The sequence below is a fragment of the Solanum dulcamara genome, chromosome 2, assembly GCF_947179165.1.
Source record: "Solanum dulcamara chromosome 2, daSolDulc1.2, whole genome shotgun sequence".
Lineage (NCBI taxonomy): Eukaryota > Viridiplantae > Streptophyta > Magnoliopsida > Solanales > Solanaceae > Solanum > Solanum dulcamara.
Genome location: NC_077238.1, coordinates 2,249,177 through 2,275,881, shown reverse-complemented (window position 1 = coordinate 2,275,881; position 26,705 = coordinate 2,249,177). Strand labels below are relative to the sequence as shown.

The window sequence follows — 26,705 nt, the reverse complement described above, 5'->3', positions numbered from 1 at the left end:
AGAACTAGTCTGTTTTTTTTTCCGTTTGACTGAATAATTGCGAGTATTTTTTAAAAAATTATATATATTAATTTAAATAGGGCTTAAGAAATTGATCGTGTGGAATTACTTGGTCTCTTTGCTTTATTCTACAAAAATCGACATATTTTTTATTTTATTTGATGACGACATAATTTTTGCAAGTGATATAAAATGCGGAAGACGACATAATATTAAGTGTATGTGGCTTTGGTCCGAATTTATATAACATTTTTCATTTTTTGAGAGTCAAAACAATTTAAATTTGACATAAATTAACGCATGAAATTTTTTGAATGAAATATTTATATATATATATATATATATATATATATATACTTGTAAACTATATAAAAAATATTATAAATCACAATAATTAACAATTCAAAATATATGAAAAATTCACGATAAAAATAGACTTGTTTGAATCTCAAATCCGAAAGATACTGCGTAAATTGAGACAAAGAAAATAACAATAATATACACGGTATAGTCTAACCGATATGATTTGAACGTAGATCTTATGTTCTTTTTTAGGAAATTTACCTAAATACACAATGTATCTTACCATATTTCTCTAAATTTTTCTACAATTTGAAAAAATTATAAAAATCTCTACTCCCTTCGATTTTCTAATAATCACTTCACGTGATGAATCAGTCGGATACATCACTTTATGTAATGTATCAGGATGCCAGATACATCACTTTATGGAATGTATCGGTTGAATACATCATTTACGTGATGTATCAGGACGTCGAAACATCACTTTACAGAATGTATCAATCAGATACATCACTTTACATGATATTTCAGGACGTATGTGATGTATCCAATAGTGACCAAAAAAATTCAAATAACTTTTAAAAAAATAAAAATAAAATATAATTGAAATGAATCATTATGAAATTTAGGTAAAATTCTCTCTTTTTTATTTCAAACATAAAAGGCATGCCAGGGGAACCAAAAAAGAGGCCCAAATATTGGGAGAACTTTTTTTTAAAAAAAAAACAATAAAATATACAAAACAAACGGAGAAAACAATTTCTGGTTTTCAGGTATTTTACCTGATCACCCAAACATGACATAAACCCCACCCCCACCCCCACTTCATCCCCACCCCAACCCTCTCTGCTTTGATAAATACCCCCTTTCTCCATTTCTCCGCCTTCACTATAAACATTTTTCCTCTTTCTCTTCCTCAATTTCTTCTATCATTTTTTTTTCTGTAGAAAGCATGAGAATGAGCTGCAATGGCTGCCGAGTGCTTCGAAAAGGTTGCAGTGAAAATTGCAGTTTAAGACCTTGTCTTCAATGGATCAAATCTCCTGATTCACAAGCCAACGCTACTGTCTTCCTTGCTAAATTCTACGGCCGTGCTGGACTAATCAATCTCATCAATGCCGGTCCTGATCATCTCCGGCCCGGTATATATTACTTCTTCTTTTTTTTAATTGTAAAAATGGAGAAAAATTTTATCCGGTGAAGGTTGAGATAGTAAACAAACTAAACAATTTAGATTACTTTTCGTTGTTTTATTTTATTTAAAGCTCTTTTTTAATTATTTTTTTATCTGTTCTTACAATCATAGAAATGTTGTGATAACTTTAAGATCAAAAGGTATTGAAGGTGTCAACAAATTTAATTTTCTTAATTACTTTTATATACTTGGCTTTATGTGATACAATTGTTAATTGAAGAGTTGGATGAATTTTTCTTTTACGTCTTCGTAAATATTTTATATTATTAATTATTGTGATTTAAAATAATTTTTATGTAATTTTAAATATATATTTTTATTTCAAAACTTAAAAATTTTGTGTCAGAATTCACATGAAAATTAGATCGTTTGATTGGATTTACTCGATGTAGAGTCAGTCTTATGATTTCATTCAAATTCAGTAACTTTAATTCGAATTTTACATATATATGTTGAAATATTTTCTAAATAACTCAGTTTTCAAATTATAAAATTTAAATATTGAATTTGATGTATGCATGCAAATGAAAAATACTGACATCAATTTTTCCTTCTTTTTTCTCTCAGCAATATTTAGGTCTCTATTATATGAGGCTTGTGGCCGGATAATTAACCCGATAAACGGTTCAGTCGGGTTAATGTGTTCCGGCAATTGGCAGCGTTGTCAAGACGCTGTCGAATCGATTCTCAAGGGCACAACAATCATGCAAGTTCCAATCAACAACGATGATAGTAATAACAACAATACTGATCAAATCGTGCCATTAAAAAGTTGTGATATCCGACATGTTTCAAAGAATTCATCAAATCCGGAAGTCAAGACCAGGAATGGCCGGCTTAAGCGTAAGACCACTTTAGATGCTACAGAGGATCAGTACATGATTACGAACAACGAGCCACCTTTGAAGTTCAGTATAATAGGGTGGGATCAATTTGATGAGACGGAAGATGAGTTGAAACGAGCCGCGAGTCATGACTCATTCTCCGTTGAAACGGTTGAACCGACCCTGTTGGGGAAACGGGTTGACCCGGATTTGCCTGTAAAATTGGAGGAAGATTGTGATGTAGGATTAGAGCTTACTCTTGGGTTGATGAGTCAAGCATAATAAGATGTTGAAGACATCATTTTGGTTTGTTTTTTTTTTAGTAAAAGGGGAAATAGTTTCCTTTTTTTAATGGTCTTTTTTTTTTGTTTTTGTTTTCTCTAGAGTTTTTTTGGGGTTTTATTTTGGAGGCATATACTAATAGATAAGAGATTAAAAAAAAGTGTAATTATGTAGAGATGTTGGTGATCAATGTACTAAATGAAATTGTCACAAAATTGAGCTTAGTGACAAAGTGATCATTAATAATATAGTATCTAATTAAATAAACGACTTGCAACAAATCGAGTATTTTTCACTTAATTAGCTTTATCCGATCCTTATGTTCTAGACTTGCTTCTTGGTACAAAGGAAGAGACACAAAGGAAGAGACGGAAAATTCTAATTCTAGTCTTGCTTCTGTCTAATCTTTAGTATAGATTTGAAATTGAATCTTTAGAATCACATTACTAATAAGGTAACGAACCTTTATCAACACAATTCGTTATCGACACAAAGCTGTTCATTATAATTTGTCTTTTGCCTAACAAAATACATATAGTTCTTATTCCTCTTGGTTATCTCAATAAGAAATTGAAACAATCTATGACAGAATTATAAGTAATTAACCTTTGGATTTGCTCCAATACGAGTTTAATAGTATTCAGTATTTTGAGACTCATCAACTTCAAATTTTGAATCTATCTTTATTTCTATCCTGATATAATTAACTAGCTATAAATTTTTCTTTGATTTGGATTGGCCAAAAAAGAGGAAGAACACGTGGGAATGCATGTAAGAAATTTTGTCTACAAATGCTATGCATGCAATGGGTAAGTAAAGTTTTGGACTTTGCCAAAGTTTTCAGCAAAAAAGTTTTATGCTTACTTTTGCCTTATTTATGGATCATAGACATGAGGAACATGCTAGACTAGCTGTTGTGGACATATACCCAAGAATCTAGGGGCTTCTATGCAATTAATAGAAGATATATATTGCTTTCGCTCGTTTTTATTTATGTGACATAATTTGAATTGAAGTTTAAGAATAAAATAAAAGCTTTTGAAAGTTGTGTTCATCTTAGACATGTCATGATATTTGTGTAGTTAAAAAAAAACATTTCATTAGGGGTTAAATGAGAGATGGCAAGTCATGTTAATTGCCAAATTTAGAAGAATTTCATTCTTTTGATATCAGGACAGGTTCAAAATTTGAACTTTATGAATTCTAAATTCGATCACGGACTTAAGTGTTAAAGGACAAACCTATTGGATTCGACCTAATCATGAAGTCTCAAGTCTAAATTTATAGTAGAGACAAAAAAATATTAAGTAAATCTTTTTTATTTGTTCTAGACAATAGACCCTTGTGGTCGGGCCCTTCCCCGGACCCTGCGCATAGCGGGAGCTTTAGTGCACCGGGCTGCCCCTTTTTCTTTTATTTGTTCTAGTCTTGATGGACATAATTACTTAATACATGTTGCTGGTGAGATGTGACATGTCTTTCATGGAATTAATCGATGCACACTAACTTGAATATCACAGTTATAAAAAAATAATCTAAAATTCATTTATTAGTATGATAATCTAATTTGTAAGTACATATACCTAATGACTCCAGTATTGATGCATTGTCATCGATCGTTAATTAGTTTTATGCACTAATATACCCTTAACGCACATAGCTTAAATCAAAATCACAAAATGTGCACAGAATATTTTTTTCCCCAATTGTAATCCAAGTTTAAAAAGGGTTTTATCAAATTAATTAAATAAAGAACTCAGAAGGGAAGATTAAAAAAATGGTGTGTGTGCTATGGTGTAAGGGGGAAAAAAATAGTTGACTAATTATAATGTTAACGTAACATATCCAATTATATAGCTTACATCACATACAAAAATACCTTATAATATTTGTCCTCCATTATTCTTTCTATTATATTAGCTTAAAGTTTTAATTGGTACCCTATTTACAAACCAACAATTCGTCAATGTTTTCAAACTCAAATGATATTTGGAAGCTTCTCAATTAAGAAAGAGTATAAAAACAATGGCATTGTGGATTGCTGACTTGTTGCCAAGCCTTGTTGGTTCGTCACATATTATATATTCTAAATCCAGCTTGAAATAAATAAATAAAATCCCCAATAGTGCTATACTATTTTTCAAACATTCAAGAGTATTGTGTGATTGGAATAAAGGAAAGTATTTTTTAAAAAATATTTAATTTTCTTATATCTTGTTGTTTAAAATATTTTTTTAAACAAAATAAGTACTTTAAAAACAACATATATCGTCCTAGCTAGTATAAGAGGAGAAAACAGGTTTCACAAAAAATATTTCAAGCAAATTGTCTTATCCCACCTCTCCCACCTCCCACCTCCCGCCACCCTGACACCCACTCCCCATTCCTCCCTAGTTAAGTATTTTCTTAAATTACATATAATTGCTTGGGCATTGGGCGGAGTTAGAGAGTGGAAGGGATTAATCTGAACTTTCTTCGTCGAAAACTTATATTGTATTATATATAAAATAATTTTTTAAATTATAAATCTAATAGATTTTGACTGCTCTTAGCTTTTTCGTATGTATATTTTTTTTTTAATATTTTGAATCTCCTGGCTGTAAAACTTGGCTTCGCCACTAACCTTAGGCAATATTTTGATATACTCATCAAACATCAAAATTCACTATAAAAACAACTGAAATTAGTTATGAACTTTACCACTATATATAGTCCATCACTAATTTTCTCATAGCCAACAAAATATTGTGTTAATTTGTCGTTGATCCATCTCTAAATAGTATTCGCGACGAATTTCACTATTTAGCTACATAAACTATTGCTAATTTCCTAAAAAACTTAGTAGTAACAATAACAACATACTCAGTGTAGTTTCATAAGTGAAGTCTAAAAATAATAGAATATATACAAGTTTTTTACCTCTATATATCTTTACTGGTGTGGAAAAGTTATTTTTAGTAAATTCAATATCTTTTTGTGTATAAAATAAATATGATCAAACCACTTCATAGACAATGGTTTCCTTTGTACCAAACACAAGTAATCTACCAAACATACCCTAAGTTCTTAATTTAAAAAATATTTTCAAGTAAAGGTTGGTGCCTTTATTTTCTAATCTCCAACTTGCAGTTTTTATGGTTGAAAAAAATCACGTGCCAGGCACACGCCTTCTTTTAAAAATTCTAAGATGACAGCATGAGTGACGAAAATTGGCATGGAAGTTATTTATAAAAATGTAATTAATATTTAATTAAAGAGTTTTGATTATTTTATTAACAAGAGAGTATCCAGATTCATTGTGTTCAAGATTCCATTATGCAAACATGTGGACCCATGATTTGCTAATCCAATTATAATATAATTAATTAAAAAAATAAAAATTAAATATTTTTTAATGTTTGCTTTGGCAGGTTGCCTCATAATTTTAATTGTAAAATATCACTAATATCACTGTCTTGCTCATGGTGTTTTTTTAAGACAAAGTCGGAATAATAATAATTTATTAAGGAGAAGCTATAATAGAACCAACTTCCTGTTATTTAATTTGTATTAATAATAGTAAGTAAAGCTGACACTATAATTAACTGCTTACCTAATATAATACTTAGCTAACATCTACTTAATAATCAATAACAATATATCATATAATTTCACGAATCGGGTTTGATTAACTGTGATAAACTTATTGCCTGACCTCTCTAACTTCAATAGTGAATTCGTCTAAAATATCATACTCACTTATCAGTTCTTTTTTGTAATCCGCCCTCCTCGACCTGTCATTAACAATTTACTCCGTTAGTGTAAGCTTATATTGGGAATAAATTCTAATTAGCTAGTGTTTGGTTATACATTAGAAGTAGATTTGAAAAAATTATCTTTAAATATTTGCTTGAAACACAACTTCAAAAATTTATTTTTTTATGTTTTAATTTCAAAATCTATGACTAAATCGGAGTTTAGTAAATCGGTTGCATTTCAAATACTAGATGGCTAAATAAAAAAGGAATTCATTAAAAAAAAAAACATCAATACTAGTGCTGACATTCAACCTGAAGGATTAATTTGTTGGTCAAAATTTTTGTAATTTGAATATCAACAAATAAAAAGTGAAACATATTTAGAGATATTAAAAGTATACAATAATAATAATAATAATAATAATTTTGCAATCAAATATTTTTATATATTAAGTAAATCTTTTTTTACTAATATAAATTTTGGATAAAATTAAATCTAGTAAGTTCACATGATCCATCAACTTTAACACTACTTCATTGCAAACTAATGAAACTTTTTTGTTATAAAATATGGTCTCGCCTCATTCTCACAGAACGAACTCATTGAAGAAACACATGATAGAAAATAAATTCTCATTAAAATATTGTAAAACTTTTTAATTTTTTTTATATGAAAACACTATTACTTTTTCTTTTCTCACTTATTGAAAGAAAAATATTCATTGAAATAGTAACAAACTACTTGTTAGCGGGAAAATCCAATAAAAATATAATAATTTTTAATAATGTAAGTCTAAATTCGCCTCTACTTTATAATATTAGTGAGTGTATCCTAAATGAATTCAAATTTACTAGTCAGATCACTAAATTTCAAATCCAAATACCAAATTTGATAAAAATATAGTAATTTTTAATAGTATAAAGCTAAATTCGATATAAGTGAATGCATCCTAACGAATTCGAATTTACTAGACAGACCACTAAATTTCGAATTCCAAATACCTATAGGGAAAAAATGAATTTCATATTAATTTCTTCTATTTAATAAAAACACATCAGCCCTAGTACTCACATACATCATGGAGGGTTAATATACTTTAATCAATATTATGGTCAATACATAGGGAGTAGTGCGTCGACTGTTTTTCACAGAAATGGTACAACATAAAGAAATATCTACATAAAATATCATCATATAAATTAGAAATAAAAAATAAAAAATAAAAATAAAAGTTAATTTACAATTTATGATAAGTCGAAGAATTGGGATCCTATAACCGAATAAAAGGGAGTTGCCATAGAAGAACCGGAAAACCTTATAATTGAGAATCGAATTGAATATTGAAATATTCAAAAAATAAAATTAAAATCAAAATGAAGAATTGATTTAGTTTCATTCGATTTAATTTTTTGATATTTATGTTCATCCTAAGTTCATCACAAACACGCTGTTTTATCATTGGATCGAACATATATTCAAATCATTAAAATTATCCAATTTAATTGGCTTAACTAATTATTTAATCATAGTATATATTAAAAAGATAATAATCCTATTATAAGGTCAACTTTAAGAGTTTCCTCATTTATTTTTAATATAATATAAAACTATCTGTCAAAGTCATCAGCGATGGATTCCATTTTAACTTGATGGTATATACTTGAATCTGCCTAATAGTCCACCATGGATTATTATTATTAATTAAAATATAAGATGAGAACTTTTACTTTTCTTCCTATTTATTATATTTATTTTTCAAATATAAAAAATTGCATGTTGTAATTCCTTAAATAAAATGCTACGTGTTAAAAGAATTGTTTAATTCCATTTGTTGAATATGACGTGCAAACCGTGATTCTCCACTTGTACATCCAATTTCCTCAAAGAAAGAGTTAAATTAATGGATTAATAGCTTTTTTTATTTTTAAATTATCGATAAATTCCTATTTTAATCCTTATGACATCAGAAGAGACAGTTAGTGATAATAGATTTTTTTCGTTTACGATAATATTTATCGCAGTAAAAATATTTAGTTGCAATTAAGTTAATGTCATTATATTTAGATTCGCTAAAGTCTTTAGTGACATTTATATAGAATGCTTATTATAAATATCATATTCTATTATTGCCCCTAAATATAATAGACAATCACTAAATAATTACCGCAAAATTCTTTATTCGTTGTAGTATTGTTTGCAATAAATTTTAATGTGATAGAAACATAATTTTATTGATAAATAATGTGCGGGTACAAATTTGTTTATCCCTTGATTCTTCTCTCCTTAGATTTTTTCCTTGATTCGAAGTCCCTCAGTGGCGTATTTCTCGAATTAAAATGATTTGAATTTGATCTTCATCGTGATTCGAGGGTCGTTAGTGAAGTATTTCTCGAACTAGCTAGGATGATTTGAACTTGATCTCAATGAAAGAATTTGTGGATCTTTTTGAAGTATTTGATTATCAAGAAGAGTTTGACATATTTTGATCTTTTTATGAATATTTCATGAATTTGTGACTTCTTTGAGGAAAACAATATATGATGTCTTCACGATCTCTTTGTGAATAAGATGCCTTTTCAAATGAATATAATACCTTTTATATAGGCATGAATTAGGGGTTTACGGTTGAGTAACTTTCAAGAAACCGTAACTGAAATATGACTTCACAAAATTTAGATGTCTATATATAGTTCTACAAATAATCAAATATAACATATTTTCTATAAGAAGTGACCAAAAATACATATTTTGATTAACAGAAGAAAAATGTTGAGTTATATATCACAAGGACCAAGAGAAAAATTTACCAATAATTTAGGGATCAAAAATGCTATTAGCACTGTTTTTTCAATATTTAATTAAGAGAGCAGAGGCACTAAGAAAGGCAGTTAATTTATTTTAGTGGGTAATTGGAGACGTAAAGTATCTTGATTAGACTTTTTAATTCAACTAATCAAGCAGTTTAATAATATAATAATATTTCAAATTGAATTTGATAGAGATTAGCAAAACGATGAAGTTTCTCCGCATATTAGAATAAAATAATACTCTATGGATTTGACATTTCATACCCTAATTAGTCATTATATGTTTAATTAATAATAAGTGATAGCCATATTATGATAAATTAATGGGATAAGTGCTTTAATACGATCTTGATAAAGACTTAATTAATTATTATTAAGGGTCTTTATGAGCAGTGTTGATTCTTCACAGCATAAAGAGTTAATATATATATATATATTTGGACAATCATGGAAGAGGGTTAATTAATAGAAAACAATAAATTAATGTTATTGAACATAATAATTTAAAAGTAGGTAAATAACACTTTCCAACAATGCCAAGAGAGATTATTTTATTTTATTTTATATTATATTATATGTTATTTTTTTAATTATTAATTTAAGAAAATAGAAAACAATAACATATCTTCTTCTTCTTTTTTTTCAAATATGCCCTTTGGGCTTTTTATTACTTGTCGAAAACAATAACATATCTAGTTATCTCATAAGTGTGTCGGGGGAGGATAATATGTATGTAAATTTTATCCTTATCTTTGTGGAATAAAAAAAATATTTTGTTGGATAGAGATTCTGTTTCGATAAACCTCCAGCTCAAAAAAATGTAATCAAAGCATTTTATATATATATAAAAAGACATATCCTAAATTAAAAATCCAACATATATAAATAATATATGTTATGGTCAACCTTCACAACCTTACTGGAGAAAACCATAAAAGAGACATTCTTATACAGTTTGTCTAATTTTTAGAAGCAAATTAAGCTTAACAATTAAAAAGATTTTTAAGGTACTTAGAGTCAAATACTAAAATTAATAAAAATGAAAACATATTGCCTATAACAGATTCACTCAATTGTAAACACTAATTTGTTGCATTATATGAAACAGAATAATAATACAGTACCTTTTATTTAAAACAATAAAATATAGCATACTTGCTGTAGTTTAGTCTATGATCTAGATGAACCAACATAAATCTATAATCAATCATTAGTTATTAATGGGTGATTTGCACAAATCGGATTTTTTGGTGCAATTATTTTATGAAAGTATTGGGAAGTGGTCTCCACACCAAGAACTAGAAGCTCGCTCCAAACGACTGACAAAATAACTTACGGTGATTCGTCAGAATTTCAAAATAAAATTATGATATTTTTCAAGATTTCTTATTTGATGTTGATCGAACTTAATATAACAATAAGTTATGGTGTTTTATCATGATTCATGGCTAAATCCTCGTAATCAACATAACGTGTTATGTAGAAATTTACCAATGCATTTTGACTTCGGAATTGATTCAAATCAACTCCAAATGACTTCGATATACCAAGTAGAAGGTAATATTGTATAAAGATCACCAGACATAGCTCCATATGGGCCTATTGGTCCAATTAATCGAAGTGGTTTTGGAACTATGTTTCTTGACTGATTTATATTATAAAGCCCATTAGTGATCAAGCCCATTTATATATGGGCTTTTGTACATGGGTTAGGCTTTTCTTGGTCACTTGGCCCAATAAATGGCATCATTTAGCCCAATTTTGTTTATTGACACTCAATATCCTTATTTGGCAATTTAAGTAGGAAAAAGAAAAACATAAATATACTATATAAGAGTTGTTATTACAAAACCTGACATGAGCTTCAAATTTTTAAAACATAGCAGTAGAATTTTGTCAAAGTAAAACAACAAGGATTTTTAAAGAAGAATCGACTAATTAGGAAGATAGGAAGGGGAAAAAGATGGAAGACTACGAAGACATATAATCTGATTTCAAATGATAATCTTTACGTTATATATGGAATTCGTTAAAGGAGGATTTATTAATGCCATAAATCATGAAATACATGCTTTTCCAATCTTATCCTATTTTTATGAGGTAGAGAAATTATTTCGATAGATCTTCAACACAATAAAAACATTATTCAAAATAAAGTTAAAAATCTCTATCTAAAGATCCATACAAGAAGTTGTCTTTTTGTCTTCCCCTTTTTTAAGTCCTTTAACCTTGAGACTTTATAGTCATGTGTCCCAAAGTTTATTCCAAAAGGAGAATGCCGGTCTCCATGATGTACCTTTTTTTTAAATAACAATAACAACAATCCAGTGAAATCTCACAACGTGAAGTCTGGGGAGGATAAAATATACGCAGACCTGACTCCTACCAAGGTAGTACGGCTGTTTCCGAAAGATCCTCGGCTCGATAAAAGTATAACAAGCGGTCAGATAAGGCTAATATGTTCAAAGCGATATGTGAAAGCAATTAACGAAAATGACACAAGTAAAATAGAGTAAAGAAAGTACAGAAAATAATAAATACTTACAGATATAAATAAAAAATTATTTTATTTATAATAATAATAATAATATCGAAGGACCATTGAAGAGTCAATTTTTATGTAAAAAGTGCTTGTGCATTTTTGAGTTACTCATCAATTATTCATCATTTATCAGATTGTTCTAAGGAAGAAAAAAAAACAATTTCAATTTGGTTGAATTAAATTTGAACGGATTAAATAGAGTCAAAATTAATTAATTCATAATTTATCGGCTCAAGTATGGACCTCTTTGGTTGAACTTTTAAAATCTACCAAGTTTAAAAAATACTTTTTATCAAAAGTATTTATGAATTAGAGTAATAGTTGGTGTTTGCTAATCAATTTAAAAAATACTTTTGCTAATAATATAACATTAATTTGTGTTTGACCAAGACTCCAAAATAACAGATTTTGTTATAAATCAAAAACATATATTTTTTCCTTAAACTGATCAAACACCTCAATTCATTCAATAAATAATTTTTTTTAAAGAAAATTAAAAAAGCATTTTTTAAGAAACTTGATGGAACGAGCTATTAGTTTAATTCATTAATTTAGGCGAATTACACTTTCTTGACCTAAATTTGATATGCTTTCACAAACATTTAGTAATTTTTGCTTAAATCATGTATAGATATAAAATGATTTATCAAATATTTATAAATATTTAATTATTTATTTAAGTATTATTTTAATATTAATTTAAAAATAATTTAAAAATTTATATAAACTTTAAATTCTGAATACTGAAAAGAAAAAGATGAATGAGTCCATTAAGCATGCTAACCACGTAGACCAGTGAGAAAATGCCAAGTTCTATATTTAATACTAGCAGGTCCCCTCTTTAATCATTTTGCAGGTCAACTTCAATCTCCTACATTATTTTCAATCATTTCTAAATCAATGTTTAGGTTAAAGATCAATGATCATTTAGAAGTATTCTAGATATATATTGGAGATATCATAAGAAAAAAGTTTACACTTAGGGTCTAAAATTGTACCATTAAGGCTTGTGTGATGCACGAGATGGAATATATAAGGATATATTTTTCATTGAATTAATTAGTATTCGAACGTCTAAACGAAATAGATAATCTCATTATTTTAGTATATTTGTCATCTCTTATCTCACCAACCAAATCCTGAATAAAGTATTTTCACATTTAATTTTATGATTGTTATCACTTATCCCATCAACTAGACAATCCATCAATGCAGAAATGCACAGTGACCTAGAAGAAAATTTATGAATTCTTATAATAGCCTTAAGTTAATAGGTAATAGTCAGGTTCATATAATTAAGATATATATTACTAATGATAATTTTTAATATATATATATAATTTTTGATAAAACTTATTGAATTCACACAAATTCATAATCAACATTATAGATCCGTCTCTATATACAATATTAGAGATCACTTTGTAAATTTACCGCTAAAATAGCCTATAGATATTGTTGTGATATGACGGAAGTCAGAAGTTGTTGAAAAGTAGTTAAAGGTAGAATGGTACTTTGCACAAGTTAGTTAAAAAAACTTTCTAGTTAGTTGAGAAGAAGTTAGTAGTTAGCTAAATGCAATGTTTATAAATAGCATTTCTACTCGTTGTATCTTTAGTCTTTGAGCTCAATCAATGAAAGCTCTCACAAGTTAGATCTCCATTTTCATTTCTCTTCTCTTAGCATTTTAGTTCATGGTATCAAAGCCATCACAGTCAGTACTGAGAAAGGTCAATTTTGTTACAAAATTAAAGAATCAAGCATCTGATTCATCGATTCATCAAGTTTTAAGTTGATCTGGCTTTCAGCATTAGAAGATAAAAAAGAAATTCTCAATTTTTTTTCTTCCGCGATAACAAATTCTTGAAGAGTCAACAATGGTGATTGATAATGCAACAATGGAGATTCCTAACAATGGTCAAAATACTGGAACATCGTCTCTTAATAGCAGTTCTGTAACAAGTCAAGGTATTGACTATAATCATCATTTATTCCTTAGTCCTACAGATATAAGTGAAATCAGTATCATTTCATTTTAATTGCTTGGGATTGAGAATCATACATTGCGGAATCGATCAATAAGGCTTGCTTTGCTGGGTAGAAATAAGCTAGGTTTGATTGATGGTTCATGTAGAAAAGAGCAGTATAGTGTAGAACTGTGGAGACATTGATAAAGGTTAAATGCAATTATTTTATCCTAGTTGATGAATTCAGTGTCTAAGACTTTACTTAGTAGAATTGCATTTGCATATTCTGCTCTAGATGTTTGGAATGATTTGAAAGAAAGATTTGATATGGTGGATGGATCTAGAACTTACAGTCTGCATAAAGAGATTACTTCTTTACAACATCGTACATCTTTTGTGTCTGCATATTACACTAGACACAAAACTCTATGGGATGAATTTGAAGCTTTAGTGCCAGCTCCTTGTTGTAATTGTGATAAATCTAGAAGTTTTGTGATATATATGAATAGATAGAAATTATATCAATTTTTAATGGGATTGAATAAGTCATATCATCAGCCAATGAGTCAAATTTTGACAATGGATCCTTTACCTACTATCAATCAGGCTTATGCACTAATAGTAAGATATGAAAGTCAAAAATCTATTATCACTAGTACTAGTAGTCTGAATCTGAATACAACTGGTAGCAGTATGAGAATGAATTCAGTGGTTGTGGATTCTAGTGCTATGTACTCTAAGGCTAAAAATGGTTCAGGAGTGCCTCAGAAATTCAAAAAGAACTTTCCACTGGTGTGTGACTTCTGTAAGTGTAAAGGTCACAGTAAAGAATTTTGTTATAAAATAGTAGGATATCCATCAGATTTTAACTCCAAAAAAAAATTCGCAATGCAAACTCTACATTTGTTACAAATGACACTGCCAGCTCTATACAAGGTTAGTCTGATCAAGTTAATTTCTCTTATGGAATGAACACTAGTGTTCCAGTAAATGGATGAAAGGGCAAAGGGAAAATTGATCAGTACAGTAACAATGGTGCAATTGGAGCTCAGGCAACTGAGTCCTCTTAGAGTAAAAGGGTTAGTGAGGTTGAATTGGAGGTTAAGCAACTACTACAAGGATGCACTTTCTCAAAGGAATAATATGACCACATTGATCAGATGTTGAATAACAAATCAACATCTACTGCAAATACAATAGGTAAAATTTTATTTGTCTCTGAAAATAGTGAAGTTTGAATTGTGGATACAAATACAACTAATCATATGATTGTCTAAGTTGGATATGCTGACTAAAAATTCTATTACAAAGCTTGATGTTTCTAGAGAAGTAGGTTTGTCAAATGGGGGTACTACTTAGGTTACTCATATTGGCTCTTGTAATTTGTCACCTGGTAGTGTGATTACAAATATTTTCCACTTACCTGATTTTAAGTGTAACCTGATGTCTGTCAGCAAAATCACAAAGAAATTAGGTTGTTCAGTCTCTTTCTTTCCTGACTTTTATGTTTTTCAAGAGCTTTACAGTGGAAAGGTGAAGTAGGTTGGTAAAGAAGGAGGATGTCTATATCTGTTGTGGAGAAAATTAGATCAACAAGTTGACACTAATAAAGAGGATACTGTCCCAATTGTTAACATAGTTCAGTCAGTAGATAAGGAATCAGATATGGGGTTATGGCATCAAAGATTAGGACATTTATCTTCAGGAATACTTAGTAGAATGTTTTCTTTGAATAATTATTCTATGTGTAAGGTGTCTAAGTATTTGGTTTGTCTAGATGCTAAACAGACAAGACTTGTGTTTCCTTCTAGCAGCATTAAGTGTTGTGATTGTTTTGAATTGAACATGTTGATGTATGGGGTCTTTATAATACTCCTATTATTGATGGCAAAAAGTATTTTCTTACAGTAGTAGATGATTTTTCTAGAATGATTTGGTTATTCCTGCTTTAGCATAAATTTAATACATATGTGTCTCTTAAAGTTTTCTTTCAGTATGTTAAGAACCAGTTTGGCAAACCTATCAAAATGTTAAGGTCTGATAATGGAACTAAGTTTGTTAATTTAATTTTTCAAAATCTATTCAAAGATATGGGGATCATTCATCAGAGGACTTGTTCATATACTCCTCAGTAAAATAGAGTGGCTGAAAGAAAACATAGACACTTACTTAAAATAACAAGAGCTTTAAGGTTTCAGGTAAAAATACCTTTGAAGTTTTGGGGGTATTGTGTTCTAGCTGCAGTTTATTTGATCAATAGGCTATCAAGTAGTGCTATTAAGTTTCAAACTCCTTATAAAAGACTATATGTATGCAAACCAGGTCTGTCTCATTTGAGAACTATTGGGTGCTTGTGTTTTGCCAAAGTGCTTACTAAACACAACAAAATGATGCGAAAGTCCAAGGCTACAATTCATATGGGTTACTCAGAAGTACAGAAGGGATATGTCCTATATGATCTGACTAGTAAATCTTTTTTTGTAAGGAGAGATGTCCTCTTTCGAGAGGACATGTTCCTTTTCTCACAAGTAACCAGTTCAAACCAAATACCTTTATTTATGGATATATTGCAAGGGTCAAAAATTATGTTTCAAGACCTACCTAATCCAACACCCGAGATCACAAGTTATAATGTAGTTCTTGATGGATCAGATGAAGTAGTTTCCAACATAGATGAACATCATGGTGTAGCACTAGAAGATGGTTATGAAGAGCTTGTATGTGCTGATACATCAGGTTCTGAGCCCCTTCCTTCAAGTCCTAGTCATAAAGATGCCAGTTCAATACAGGATATACCACAAGAGCCAGTTCCACCTAGAAGATCTACCAAGAGCAACCAGAGTCCCATATGGACGCAGAATTTTATTTCTTTGAATACCAACAAGGAGGTTGAGTATCTACTGTCCAATTATTTGAACTATGCTTACTTATCTCCAACATATCAATGCTATATTGCTTCCACCTCTACAATCCAGGAACCTATTACTTATTCTGAAGCTGTGAAGTATAAAAGGTGGGTAGATGCTATGCAAGCTGAAATTTAGGCCCTAGAGAACAACAACACTTGAGAGATTACTGAGTTTCCACAATGGAAGGGGCTATAGGTTGCACGTGGGTCTATAAAGTGAAATACAAGTGCACGAGGGTCTATAAAGTGAAATACAAGTGCACATAGGAGGTTGAAAGATTTAAGGCAAGGCTAATTGCTAAAGGTTATAGTTAACAGGAGGGAATAGATTACAAAGAAACTTTCTCACCTATGGTTAAAATGGTGACATTTAGAGTTATAGTTGCACTAACAGCTTCCAGGCATTGGCACATTCATCAGATAGATGTGTTCAATGCTTTCCTACAAGGAGATCTAGAGCATGAAATTTATATACAACTTCCTCAAGGGTTTGTCAGTCAAGGGGAGAAAGTGTGTAGATTGACAAAGTCACTCTATGGACTTAAGCAAGCACCTAGGCAGTGGAATCACAAGCTCACTGAAGCTCTAATTAATCTTAAGTTTAGACAGAGTCAATATGACTATTATTTATTTATCAACAAGTTAGAAGAAGGTATCATCATAGTACTTGTATATGTAAATGATATGCTGTGACTGATAGCAATTTGAAACTGATTGAAGAGACAAAGAAGGAACTTCAACAAGCTTTCAAGATGAAAGACAGAAATGAGCTAAAGTATTTTCTGGGCATTGAGTTTACTAAATCAGTAAAAGGTATCTTAATGCACCAGAGGAAGTATGCTCTTGAATTTATAGCTGAGGTTGAATTGACAGCAACTAATCCTGCAAGGACTCCCATTAATATCAATGTAAAGCAATCATCTAGGCAACATGATGAACAGGTGAACAAAATTAAGAAAATTTCAGATTATCCTTTGATAGATCAGACAATGAATCAGAAACTAATAGGGAAACTATTGTATATTAATATGAGAAGACTTGATATATTCTTCAATACTCAGACCCTAAGTCAGTTTTTATAAAAGCCTAAGAAGTCTCATATGAATGCTGCACTGGAAATAGTAAGATATTTGAAGAAATAATCTGGCCAAGGATTGTAATCGTCCAGCAACTCAAATGAACTAGTTACAGCCTTTTGTGATGCCGACTGGACTTTATGTCTACTTATCAGGAGATCTCTGACTGGCTATATGATAAAAATGGGTAGCTCTATGTTGTCATGAAAAGCAAAAAAAAAGACCACTGTGTCAAGAAGTTCAGTTGAGGCTGAGTATATGAACTTAGCCTCCACTGTATCAGAGTTGGTATGGTTACTAGGGATGTTAAAAGAAGTTGGTGTTGAAGTTCAACTACCAGTTCATTCATTTAGTGATAACAAAGCAGCCATTCAAATAGCTGCAAATCTAGTGTATCATGAGAGGACCAAACAAATAAAAATTGATTGTCACTTCATAAGAGAAAGACTGCAGCAAAGCCTAATCACAGTGAACTATCTTCCTACCAAAGAGCAACCAACATATATTTTAACTAAAGGATTGTCAAGATTTCAGCATGAACACCTTCTATCCAAGCTAGGAGTTTTAAACATCTTTGCACCTCCTAGCTTGAAGGGGAGTGTTGTGATATGAAGGTGAAGTTAGACGTTGTTGAAAAGTAGTTAAGGGTAGAATGGTTCTTTGCACAAGTTAGTTATAATAAACTTTCTAGTTAGTTGAGAAAGAAGTTAGTAGCTAGCTAAATGCAATGTTTATAAATAGCATTTCTACTCATTGTATCTTTAGTCTTTGAGCTCAATCAATAAAAGCTCTCACAAGTTAGATCTCCATTTTCATTTCTCTTCTCTTAACATTTTAGTTCAGATATATTCATTGTTATAATAAAAAGAGTTTTATAATTTCATCCTTATTTAAGAGTTGGAATGATTAAAGTGGCATCGTTAATAAGAATTGTAGTGGAATAATTGAAATTTCTCCATTTTTAACTAGGTTTCGAATTCGATCTCATAGGAATGAAAAAGCTAATTTATTTAAAGCTATGTGTTACGGACTTAGACTTCAACTAAAACTTCCGTGTGGCAGAGTGATGGGTCATGACAGATGTCTCTATTAAGGATCTTTCTCTTCATTCAAACTAGGGAGCAAGAAAATTATAAAAGGAGAATTAGGAAGTAATTTAACAGCTTCAATTTCTATAATTATTATTCTTTTGCTTTGTCAAAAATAATAAGAACTGTTTGGTGAACCATTGATACATACAAAAAGTCCTAATTTAAAATGACAAAATTGTCATAGCGTAGCTAATTTATTTCGGACTATGTACAAAAAGCTCTCCAAGTTTACAAGTACTATTTACAGCTAGTAAAAAAAGTACTACGTAAAACCCGGTGGTAAAAAAATTAAATTAAATTAAACTAAGATTAATTATTTAACCAAAGGGTAATTAGGTGTTGTTGTTGTTGCAAAATTGGCCCTTTTAACGAACCTTCCTTTCATTCTTGGCCTCTTTTCAGCATTCAATTTTCTAACCTCGTATCTTATTTTCTTAGAAAACAACCTTGTTCGCCTTTTTTCTCTGTACCTTGAAACTCTAGCTTCTCTTCCTGTGTCTACTAGTGTTACATTTCCATTCATTATTCCCATATAATTTCCCTGCAAAAATAGCGAAAAAGATTTTTTTATACAATCAGATCGATCAATTGAAAAAATAACTATCCATTGTGGAACTAATTATCCAACATGATATAAAAAGTTGAAGTTACACTTATAATTGGAAGATATTTTACAGTACTGTGAATATATATGTGTTAAATTTTTTAGAAAATGAAATGTCCATTGACATGCTCCCAAAATTGTATGAATATTTTTAAAATGTTAGCATGCAATCATTTTATTATTCATTTAAGTGTTGGTTCTACTTTAATTTGTCATTTTAGTACTTTATTCTAAAATGTCATTGTCCAAATGAAATGACGAGAATATCTAAGATATTTTTGCTCAAATATCTAATGTCCTATGTCCAATATAATATACTATAAGAAAAAACAACTTTTAAATTGCATTAAATATTACTAGCATATTCCTAAAACTCAATTTCTACGAATCAAGAAACAATTGTGGCATGGACTTTCACTTTAAAAAATTAGAGACATGGGACCTTAATATAAATTGCATTAACTATCAACAAAAATAATGGATTATACTTTTAATTACACTCCAATCGATTCTATTAATTGCAAAACTTATAATATAAGATAAATAAATTAAAACATACCATGCAATGTGGCCAGGAGTCATTTGAATCCAATTCTGGCCTTTCACCATTAGTCCAAGGAGACCTTTGGTCAGCCCATGCTGTTAATACACCTTCATAATCAAGATTCAATAAAATCTTTTTCTTTTTCTCATTATTTTCATCACCAATTACAACACCATTAGCCTCATTAATATTTATTGGTGAATCGTAATCGAATTTGAACTCAAAGATATCTCCATTAATATCAATATCATGATGAGTATGATCAAACTGATAATCGTGAGTAGTAACAGAAGTTGTTTTTGTAACGACTTCCATTTCTCCTTCATCTTCAATTTTGACTTTTTCATTACTCATCATAGAATACTCCATTGAATTTTCCTCCTTGTTACAAACCCCCAATAGACCTAATCCTTCCATATCAAATGACTCATCATCAAGTCCTTTACCTAGTAAACTCTCAACATCGGCTGCGAATTCCGCTAGCTCCATCTCCGATGGTAACATCTCGTGAAATCTATTCAGATCGATGTTGCAAACATCACTCTGCAACGTCATTTCCTTTGATTCGAGTTTAAATTCTGAATTCGCTTTTGCTGCAGTCGTGTTATTCTCCATCATCTCATGATTATTTCTACAAAGTTGGGCCATGAAGGGCTCGAGTATGGGCACTCGATATAAAAGTTGCTCCTCTTCGTTCTCATCATGTGAATTCTCATCGCTTAATATCTCGGGGACGAGATGAATAGGGTTCTTGAGAATGACATCTCCGTCCCCCGTGGATTGACTAACCTTTCTCCCATGCCTAGGAGTCCGTGCCTTCCTAGTAAATCCGCGATGCCACGATGGGACTGACACTGATGAAATTGATACTGGACTTTCCAAATTAGAAAAGCAGTCGTGTAATGATGATGATGATATTGATGATGATATTGATGATGATGAAGGCTCTTTTAATGACGATACTTTAAGACGAACCCTTTCGTGCCTACGCGCCAAAGGGTTCGCCGAATGAACGGAAGCGTCACAATTTTGACATAAAAATGCATCATCGGCCGGACAATACCAACGTGCCCTCTTTCTAATACAATTGTCACATGCTCTTGATGTTTTTCCACCCATTGCACTTGCCAATTTTCTCTCAGAAACCATTGATAAATTCTAAATCAGTCTGTGACGTGTGTATTAGTCTATAATTTTATTTTTTTTTGTACTTTTGAAGAGTAGGTGGAAGAGGAAAACTAAGAAGAGATATGTTGAGTTAGATCTTTATGTATAATTGTTGAAAAAGCTAGAGGAACTCAAAAAGGCAGTGCTAAAAGTGCAATTATTTGAGGAACCCACAAAATGCACTTTTACAGCAAATTAAAGTTCTTATTTTATAATTAAAAAAAATGTGGGCACATAAATTTTAATTTTTTTGGGAGTTTCTACAGGGAATGGGACTATACTTATGGGCCCACAATAAGGCCTTATCTGTATTTTAATTGGCTAAATATGTAAACACCATCCTTGATACATGTTTTTGATTGGATGATGTTGTAATCAAAGGGATTTCAAAGGGTCCCACTTGTGTTGAGGATCAGAATTAGTTGAAAATTTGATCCAATTTCTCTATCCTATTGTCCATGTCTATTCTCTCAAGAGTTTGAAGGAGACACTTTTGTTAGATTGTCTTGCTTTTGAGTTTTTTTTTCCCTCTTTTTTTCAAAATATCTAGTATTTAAAATTTAAAAAGTTGTTCATCCAACTATTAAATTAAAAATTATTGATAAATATGTATAATATGTGTATGATCAAACTGCTTGTTCATCATGAATTCAGATATGAAATCTTTAAGTTTTTAAATAAAATTTACATATCCTTGAAAATTATGTAAAAAATACTATAAGTCACAATAATTGATGATTCAAGATATTTAAAAAGTATATGAAAAAATGTGCAGTCAATGAAAGACTTATTTGAATCTTAAATTACAATGGCGCGACATAAATTGTAATAAAGAGAGTATAATTTATGTATACTGGTGAAAAGATAAACAATAAATCTGTCTCACTATTCTTGTAATAATTGGCTCTACTAATTTATATTTACGGCGTGTACGACTCATTAAAAGAAAAAAAAAACTTTCATAGTAGTAATTTCTTTATCTTATATGATTCAAATTCAAGAATTTTAAATTCGGATTAAAGATGAATAGATCATATAAATTCAACCACTTGATTTTGGTGGTGGTATACTTTTGAGTTATATGCTATCTAAGATGTTGATAGTTGAAGTACAAGTGTTGATATTTTAAGAGGAATGTATAATTTGAGAAGAAGGTAATTAGATATTTAATATTTTTCATATTTAATACATTAATTTTTTAAATTTTGGATATAATAGTGCATACTTTAGAAATTATAGGAAAAGTACTAATTGTGAACTATATATTTTTCGTAACAGTATTTTGAAATTTACAAATTGAAACTTCATTTTGTTTTACTTTTTGTGACATATTAATTTCTAAAATGTCAAACAATTTTTTTACTATAATTTTCCATTTGTTTTAAAGTACTTTTTATCATAAAATGAAATTATAATGCATATATAATAATAGTAGTGATTTATATCTCGTATCAATTTGGTAAAAATTATTTCAAAAAGACTAAGAAACCAATGATAACTGAAAAGTTTGACTCTCGTACTTTGAATTCTTTATCAATTTTTGTGTGAAAAGAATTATTGTTTACTTTTTATGTGGTAATACTAGCTTTAAAAAATAATAATTGACTCTTTGAATAATATGGTACAAACATAATACATATTTAAAGTTCAAAAACTCTTTGTTGCGGTCCCCTTCAACTTTTTTGCCTCCCTCCATCCCTAAAAAATTGGTCTATAAACATAAAAGAGAAAGTGATAAAACAATTATTGTTATTTTGTTTTATAGCTTGCCAAAAATTTCCATGTATAGAGCATAAGAGGTATATAATTGCCTTTTGAGGTTTTGATGATGTTACATGAGGTAGATAGCAAAGATTTAGATATATTATGAGTTTAATTTTTATGCTATCATTATATAAAGACGGTTTATAATCATAGGTAATTGTCTATAGTTAACTTTGACTAACATAAAAAATAAACTAAATAACATAATATAATAAATAACTCATAAATTTTAAAATCTGAATTTGTTTCTATGTTTCATTAAACTTCATTGCGTAAATTGAATCAGAGGAAGTAGTATAGATTATTATTATTATTATTATTATTATTAGAAATCATAACCTATATATAGTCTTACTCTTTGTGCTCTCTTTTCTGATTAACACACATAAGATGAACGTGAATATTATCTACTCAAAAATTTGTAAATGTGCTCTAGTGTAGTAATCGAAAGTAACTTTTCTTCATATTTTCACCAATTAATGTTATTATTCAGTTTCAATTTATGTGGCATTATTTGATTTACATAATATTTGAATACTTATTGTTAAAAGTAAAAAATAAATTAAAATTAAATTATTTTTAATTATAAAAATAATAATATTTTTTCAAACAAATTACAATGAAAATTGTGTCACGTATAAATTGAGATAGAGAATTTACTCAGCAGTGTAAATGAGTAAAAATGATATGGAGTACTAATTACAAGCTAACAAAGAAAAACTACTCATAAAAAACAAAAATTAAGTTGGCTGCCTAATTTATTACGGAATTAAAAAATAAAATAATATTTTGAAGAAAAAAAAACAACCGAATATAAAAGTGTATAAGTCTGATGTGGAAATATATAGTTACTAATTCTTACTAATCCTCACACTAATTATGGTAAATTGTGGTGTGATGATTGGAATTCATCCGATTTTAATTAGAAATTTTATGACTACTTTATTATTCTAAACATCTGGCTAGCATTCTCACATGCACTTTTTCTATAATGTTTATGCTCTTTAATTAATTGCTTATGAAACTAACCTATTACTCGTTAATTTGATAAACACAATAGATGTTATGAACTACAGAATTGATGAATAGAAAATGCACGTGAATATTATCAACTCAACGATTGTACATACACTGTGTGTGTAGTAATCAAAAGTAATTTGACTGAATTCAATAAATTTTTAATAAACAAAGTATTATATTATCGGGACAAAATTTAAAAGCTATGAAATAAAAATTCTAAACTCAGCTCGTAATTCAATAATCTTCTTTTTTCACAATAATATTACTAAAGTGTAAATGATACAAATTACAATGTAACAGAAAAATTGAGTGGGACGGGTTGAAGTTTGTGCGGGTTCAAACTAAACCCGCATCATAACCTCTCTTTGATCCCGCTCCATTGTCATCCTTAATCATCTTCAGCTTCCTCAACTTTTTGCCCGAATCCTCTAGGTCCACCTCTAGCTCTGGCGACGATTTTCCCCTTCCGGCCGATCTTCTTCTTCTTCGCTGCTTCTTCTTTCTCGAACTTTTCCTTTTCTCTCTTCTGCAAAAAATCTGTAACGGCAATGTATATTACTCCGATAGTGAGAATAGATAATCCGACGAAAGCAATGAACAAAAGCGATTGAATGACAGTGGAAACTCCTTCGTCGCCGGTGGAAGAAACAATTTGATCGGCCGTTTCATCTAGTTTCACTTCTGACAACTCCGAAGTAGAGGAAAATCTCCGATTTCGGGTGATTGTGGATGAAATTAGTAGATTTGGGCGGTGAATCGTGTACTGATAGAGGTTTCTCGTGGATGAAATCTGTGAAATTGATAGATTTTGTGGAGGAAAAAGAGGTGATTTGGGGTTAATTACAAGGAAGGAGAGAGAAATGGAGGTAGAGGAAGCCATTGTCTCTCATTCAATTTTGCAGGCTATGGAAATGTCATCTTAATTTTTGTACTTTTAATTTCCTTCACACATCCATATGACCCTTATCTTCTCTTCCTTGGGCCCACGCATGTAGTAAATTTACAAAGACAGAGGATCGAATTCTGACTGTGAAAATTCGATTCACATAGATAATTAGTTAAACTATTTTTCTTTTCACTGTGAAACAAATTTCATGGGACAATTAGAAGTAACACGCCTATTGGTACTATCATAATATATTAATGTAGTCTCACAAAGTAAAGTTTAAAAAAAATAGTCCTTGTGCAACTTATTTTTATCTTGTGAAAATAGAAATGCTTTCGATGGATCATCAGCTTAAAAAAAAGCTTATCAAAATCAAAATACAAAGGTAAAACATGTAAAAAAATAATGTAATGAAGGAAAAGAAAAATAATTTAACAACAAATAATATGATAATTCAGAAAAATAAAATAAGTAATAATAAAATGAAAGAATTGAATAATAGGAGAGTAAGAGTCTGGTTGGGTGGCTTATTTTAAGTACATTGTAAGTTAAAATAGCTCTGAAGCTTTTTTATGATGTTTGGGTAAATGAAGAAAGTGCTTTTAAGGCAAAACAACTTTAAAAAAAGTTAAAAATGAAAAGTTAGGATTCCGAACTTAAAAAAAACAGCTTAAGAAAAGCTTATCCAAACATGCTTTAATACTCATAATAGAAATTCTCTAAATAATAATTATTACTTAATTGAGTGACTATACATCTCAGAAATCAACTCTACATAAAGTCACAAATCTAAAAATAAAATTTGAGTCGATGAAGATAATCAATTTGAAATGGACAACCAATATAAATATAAGATAAAAATAAAACAACGTATAATTTAGGTTAACATGACAGAATAAAAAATGGTGAATTGACTATATGTCTTCTTCTATATTTGTCTATGTATGTCATTAATTTGATATGACATCATAAGATAACCATGCTTGGAAAAAACAAACATGAAATTGATTCGTCATTACAAAAAATTGACTTTCATTATAACAAAATTTCAGAAAAAATGTCTTTCATCATGTCAAACATATATTGAAAAATAAACAATGTTGAGAAAAACAAATATAAAATCAATATCATTATTAATATGAGATTAAATGATGAAATTAAACAATGTTGGGAAAAGCAAATACGAATTCAATAAATCAAACCAAAAAAATGACTTTTAATTTTATAAAAATTATATGAAAAATGATTTTCGACATGTCAAACACACATTTTATCTCTTATTTCTTCTTTTGTTTAATGTTGACTCCCATATCGATCGATCGAATGAGGAGAATTTGTACTCTTTTCATGATCTTGAACAATTCTCTACTAGAAAATCAAGTCTTACAATAAAATAAATTCAACATTTATTTCTTTATTATATACAAAATTAAAAAATAAAATAATGTTGAGAAAACAAACATGAAGGAGATCAATCACATCAGAAAAATGACTTTTTGGTGAATTAAGAAAATTCTTATAAAATGATTTCTGTCATGTCCAACACACATTTATGTGTTGTGTCTTCTTCAATTTATTACGGGAATTAAAAGATAAAATAATGTTTTGGAAAAGGAAAAAAACGTACTTGAAAGTGGATAAGTGTAACGTGTAAATCTCACCCTCTAAACAAACATTAAGTTGTAAATATGTTATAGACAAACATGTCAAGTGTCACGGCATAGATAATGACTATTCTTTTTTACTGTTATTGTAATAGAATTCTATGTACGATTCCGATTTAAGGTATTATCGATTTTAAATTTTTGTCTGCATGGATTTGCGTCCTCAATTTTTAACTCAAACAACGCTTTAATAACTGATTCTAAACTTACTAATTTTCTTCTTTCACTCTGATATAAAATTTTCCTAAAATGTAATATGCGTCCCTTTTTAAAAAAATTGTCTTCGAGCGTCACATGCAATTTCTGTATAATGTTTACTTTCA

The 26,705-nt window shown here is 29.6% G+C and overlaps 3 protein-coding genes across 3 annotated transcripts; 1 reads left to right on the top strand and 2 right to left on the bottom strand.

The window, feature by feature from the left end:
* The first annotated feature begins 1,212 nt into the window (after positions 1-1,212).
* LOC129874201 (LOB domain-containing protein 40-like) lies at positions 1,213-2,869 on the top strand. Its single transcript, XM_055949455.1, has 2 exons — positions 1,213-1,445; positions 2,066-2,869. Exons 1-2 carry the CDS (start codon positions 1,256-1,258, stop codon positions 2,602-2,604), a joined length of 729 nt encoding a protein of 242 aa, XP_055805430.1. The 5' UTR covers positions 1,213-1,255; the 3' UTR covers positions 2,605-2,869.
* A 16,018-nt stretch (positions 2,870-18,887) lies between these two features.
* On the bottom strand, positions 18,888-21,224 carry LOC129874193 (zinc finger protein CONSTANS-LIKE 16-like). The gene is made up of 2 exons (XM_055949445.1): positions 19,897-21,224; positions 18,888-19,274 (listed from the first exon to the last, which is right to left on the bottom strand). The coding sequence occupies exons 1-2, from the start codon at positions 21,028-21,030 to the stop codon at positions 19,047-19,049; spliced, it is 1,362 nt and encodes a 453-aa protein (XP_055805420.1). The 5' UTR covers positions 21,031-21,224; the 3' UTR covers positions 18,888-19,046.
* Positions 21,225-23,901: 2,677 nt separating this feature from the next.
* LOC129874184 (uncharacterized) lies at positions 23,902-24,773 on the bottom strand. The gene has a single exon (XM_055949432.1). The coding sequence runs from the start codon at positions 24,710-24,712 to the stop codon at positions 24,221-24,223; it is 492 nt and encodes a 163-aa protein (XP_055805407.1). The 5' UTR covers positions 24,713-24,773; the 3' UTR covers positions 23,902-24,220.
* Between the last annotated feature and the right edge of the window lie 1,932 nt (positions 24,774-26,705).